The 3,255-nt window shown below is 48.3% G+C and overlaps 1 protein-coding gene across 1 annotated transcript in view; it reads right to left on the bottom strand.

The window, feature by feature from the left end:
• The window catches only part of PCBD2 (pterin-4 alpha-carbinolamine dehydratase/dimerization cofactor of hepatocyte nuclear factor 1 alpha (TCF1) 2), a 52,807-nt gene extending 52,582 nt beyond the window's left edge, over positions 1–225 (bottom strand). Inside the window, exon 1 of the mRNA XM_011935356.1 lies at positions 13–225. Within this exon, the coding sequence (XP_011790746.1) occupies positions 13–225 (213 nt within the window). The remainder of the gene's footprint in view (positions 1–12) is intronic.
• Positions 226–3,255: the final 3,030 nt, after the last annotated feature.

Below are 3,255 nucleotides of genomic sequence, written 5' to 3'. Positions count from 1 at the left end.
GGGCGCTGGCACCCAGCTGGGCTCCCCGCTGGGCGGCGCTGCGCGCAGTCCATGCGGGTGGGAGGATGTCGCAGGCCAGGGCGGGGCAGTTGAGCGGCGGATGCTCGGGGACCACCCCCTCTGTCGTTCATTCAGTACTCCCTGGGGCAGTGAACCACGGCAGATCCCATCGCGAGCTCCTAAGTCTTGCAGCCGTGGGTTCGAACGTAGACTCTGTTCAGTCATCGCGCAGCTGCCAAGTCCTTGAGCCAGCTGGCTCCTCTGGGTTTGCCTGGACCAAAAAGTGTGGAAACCTGGCCTGCCAAACGTGTCCGTGCCCTGTGTACCCTCAGGTTCAGCACACAGTAGGAGCTCTGCAGACAGCTGTGAACAGATTTAGGTGAATCTTTTCTTGTATCATTTTTGGGGAGGTATTCTGGTTTTTTTTAATTTTTTTGGTCTTTTTTGAGATGTAATTGACATACTATTAAGAATATTCACTTGTATCTTTTTTTTTTTTTTTTTTTTTGAGGTGGAGTCTTGCTCTGTCGCCCAGGCTGGAGTGCCGTGGCGCGATCTCGGCTCACTGCAACCTCCGCCTCCCGGGTTCATGCCATTCTCCTGCCTCAGCCTCCCGAGTAGCTGGGACTACAGGCACCCGCCACCACGCCCGGCTAATTTTGTTTTTGTATTTTTAGTAGACGGGGTTTCACCGTGTTAGCCAGGATGGCCTCAGTCTCCTGACTTCGCGATCCGCCCGCCTCAGCCTCCCAAAGTGCTGGGATTACAGGCGTGAGCCACCGCGCTAGGCCTCTTTTTTTTTTTTTTTTTTTTTAACTGAATAGTTTAAGCAGGCTGGGCATGGTGGCTCGCACCTGTAATCACAGCACTTTGGGAGGACAAGGAAGGAGGATCACTTGAGGCCAGGTGTTCGAGATCTGCCTGGGCAACATGGCAAAACCGCGTCTCTATTAAAAATACAAAAATTAGCCATGCGTGGTGGCACGCGCCTGTAGTCCCAGCTACCCAGGAGGCTGCGATGGGAGGATGGCTTGAGCCCGGGAGGCTGCAGTGAACCGAAATCACGCTACTACATTCCATGGACAGCAAAATACTCTATCCCTCACCCCCCTCAAAAAAAAAAAAAAAGTTTATGCAAATTAATAAGCAATTTTGCAGAGGATATAGCAAAAAAAAATTTTTGTTAAGAAGAGTCCATTTAACTTCAACTTAGCAGCTGTTAGCGGTCCATCCATATGGATGTAGAAAAAATAAAGCATTTTTGCCTCAAAGTAGCCCAAAATTCCTGGGCTTCTGTGCTTCCCATTTGCCTGCTTGACAAAATGTAACCATTTCGCCAGGCGCGGTGGCTCACACCTGTAATCCCAGCACTTTGGATGAGGCAGGTGGATCAATTGAGGCCAGGAGTTCGAGACCAGCCTGGCCAAAATGGTGAAATCCCGTCTCTACTAAAAATACAAAAATCAGCCGGGCATGGTGGTGCGTGCCTGTAATCCCAGCTACTGAGGAAACTGAGGTAGGAGAATCGCTTGAACCCAGGAGGCGGAGGTTGCAGTGAGCTGAGATTGCACCACTGCACTCCAGCCTGTGCAACAGAGCAAGACTGTTAAAAAAAAAAAAAAAAGAAAAGAAAAAAGATGTAACCGTTTCAAATGCAAAACTCGGAATCACAGTGGGGGCCCTGATCAAATGTCACTGGTCCTAAAGAATTAAAAGTTGTATTTCCAACATTCACATTGAGTGTTTATGATCATGAAAACTACTACTCAGATTTGCTCATTAAAGAAAGAACTGAAAAATGAACCGGTGGATGTGAGTTAACAAGTGAACCTTCCTAATTTTCAGTAAATTTACTTTCATCATTTTCCTTCCTCAATACCACTGTATGAAACTGTGGCACCTCGGATATAGTCACTGGCCAGGCGAAATGGCTCACGCCTGTAATTCCAGCACTTTGGGAGGCTGAGGTGGGCAGATCACTTGAGCCCAGAAGTTTGAGACTAGGCTGGGCAACATGGTGAAACCCCGTCGCTACAAAAAAATATAAAAATTACTCCTGCATGGTGGCACATGCCTGTAGTCCCAGCTACTGAGGAAACTGAGGCAGGAGAATCTCTTGAACCTGGGAGGCAGAGGTTGCAAGATCGGGCCACTGCACTCCAGCCTGGGAGACAAGAGCGAAACTCCATTTCAAAAAAATAGAATAAATTTGATCATTCAGATCTAGTCAAAAAAGCAAACAGCAGATGCTAGGGCCCAGGGAAATGATGATGTCCACTGATAGGGGCTGTGAATTGCCTGCCCACACATGTAGCTCCCCAATTAATAGGATTTAAGTCCCTTAGCAAAGATTTACTGGCCACATCCTCTGTAGTGGACACCATGCTTAGCTTGGGCTGTTTAGCTGGTCTTTGGTTACTTCTTTCCCCCTTTCACTTTCCCTCAACACCACTGGTGTTTTTTGTTTTGTTTTTCTGATTTTGGGGTTTTTTTTTTTGAGAAATGATCTTGCTCTGTCACCCAGGCTGCAGTGCAGTGACACGATCTTGGCTCACTGAAGCAGTTCTCCCACCACAGCCTCCCAAAGGGCTAGGATTCCAGGCGTGAGCCCCCGCACCGGGCAGCACCAGTGTTTCGAGGCTGATCCTCTCTATACTTGAACCTCCTCTCCAGGGAATGGCTCTGCTCCACATTTCCCTCCAGGGGAACCCCATGTAGCTGGGCCATGGTGCAGAGGCAGGGCAGGGCGCCATCCCACATAAAGGTTTTAGAGTAAATTTAAAGCCTGGTCCAGCCACTAGAAGCTGCATGAACGAAAGCAAGTTATTGAGAGCCTCAGGTTTTTTCTTTTGCTTTAAGACAGGGTCTCAATTCTGATTGCCTAAGCTGGAGCGCAGTGGCATGATTACAGCTCACTGCAGCCTCAACCTCCTGGGTGATTCTCCCACCTCAGCTCCCCAAGTAGCTGGGACTATAGGGACACACCACCACGCCCAGCTAATTTTTTGTATTTTTAGTAAAGATGGGGTTTCGCCATGTTAACCAGCCTACGCTGGAACTCCTGAGACTCAAGCAATCCACCTGCCTCAGCTTCCCAAAGTACTGGGATTATAGGCGTGAGCTACTGCGCCAAGCCAGTTTATTCTTTAACATGAGGATATTAAACAAAATAGCATATGTAAAGCATCTAAAACAGTACTTGGCACTCACACAGTAATAACTCAAATGTTATTATAAGAGGTGGACTCACCAAAG

This window comes from Colobus angolensis, unplaced genomic scaffold, assembly GCF_000951035.1.
Source record: "Colobus angolensis palliatus isolate OR3802 unplaced genomic scaffold, Cang.pa_1.0 Scaffold142, whole genome shotgun sequence".
Lineage (NCBI taxonomy): Eukaryota > Metazoa > Chordata > Mammalia > Primates > Cercopithecidae > Colobus > Colobus angolensis.
This window is presented reverse-complemented; position numbering and strand designations above follow the sequence as displayed.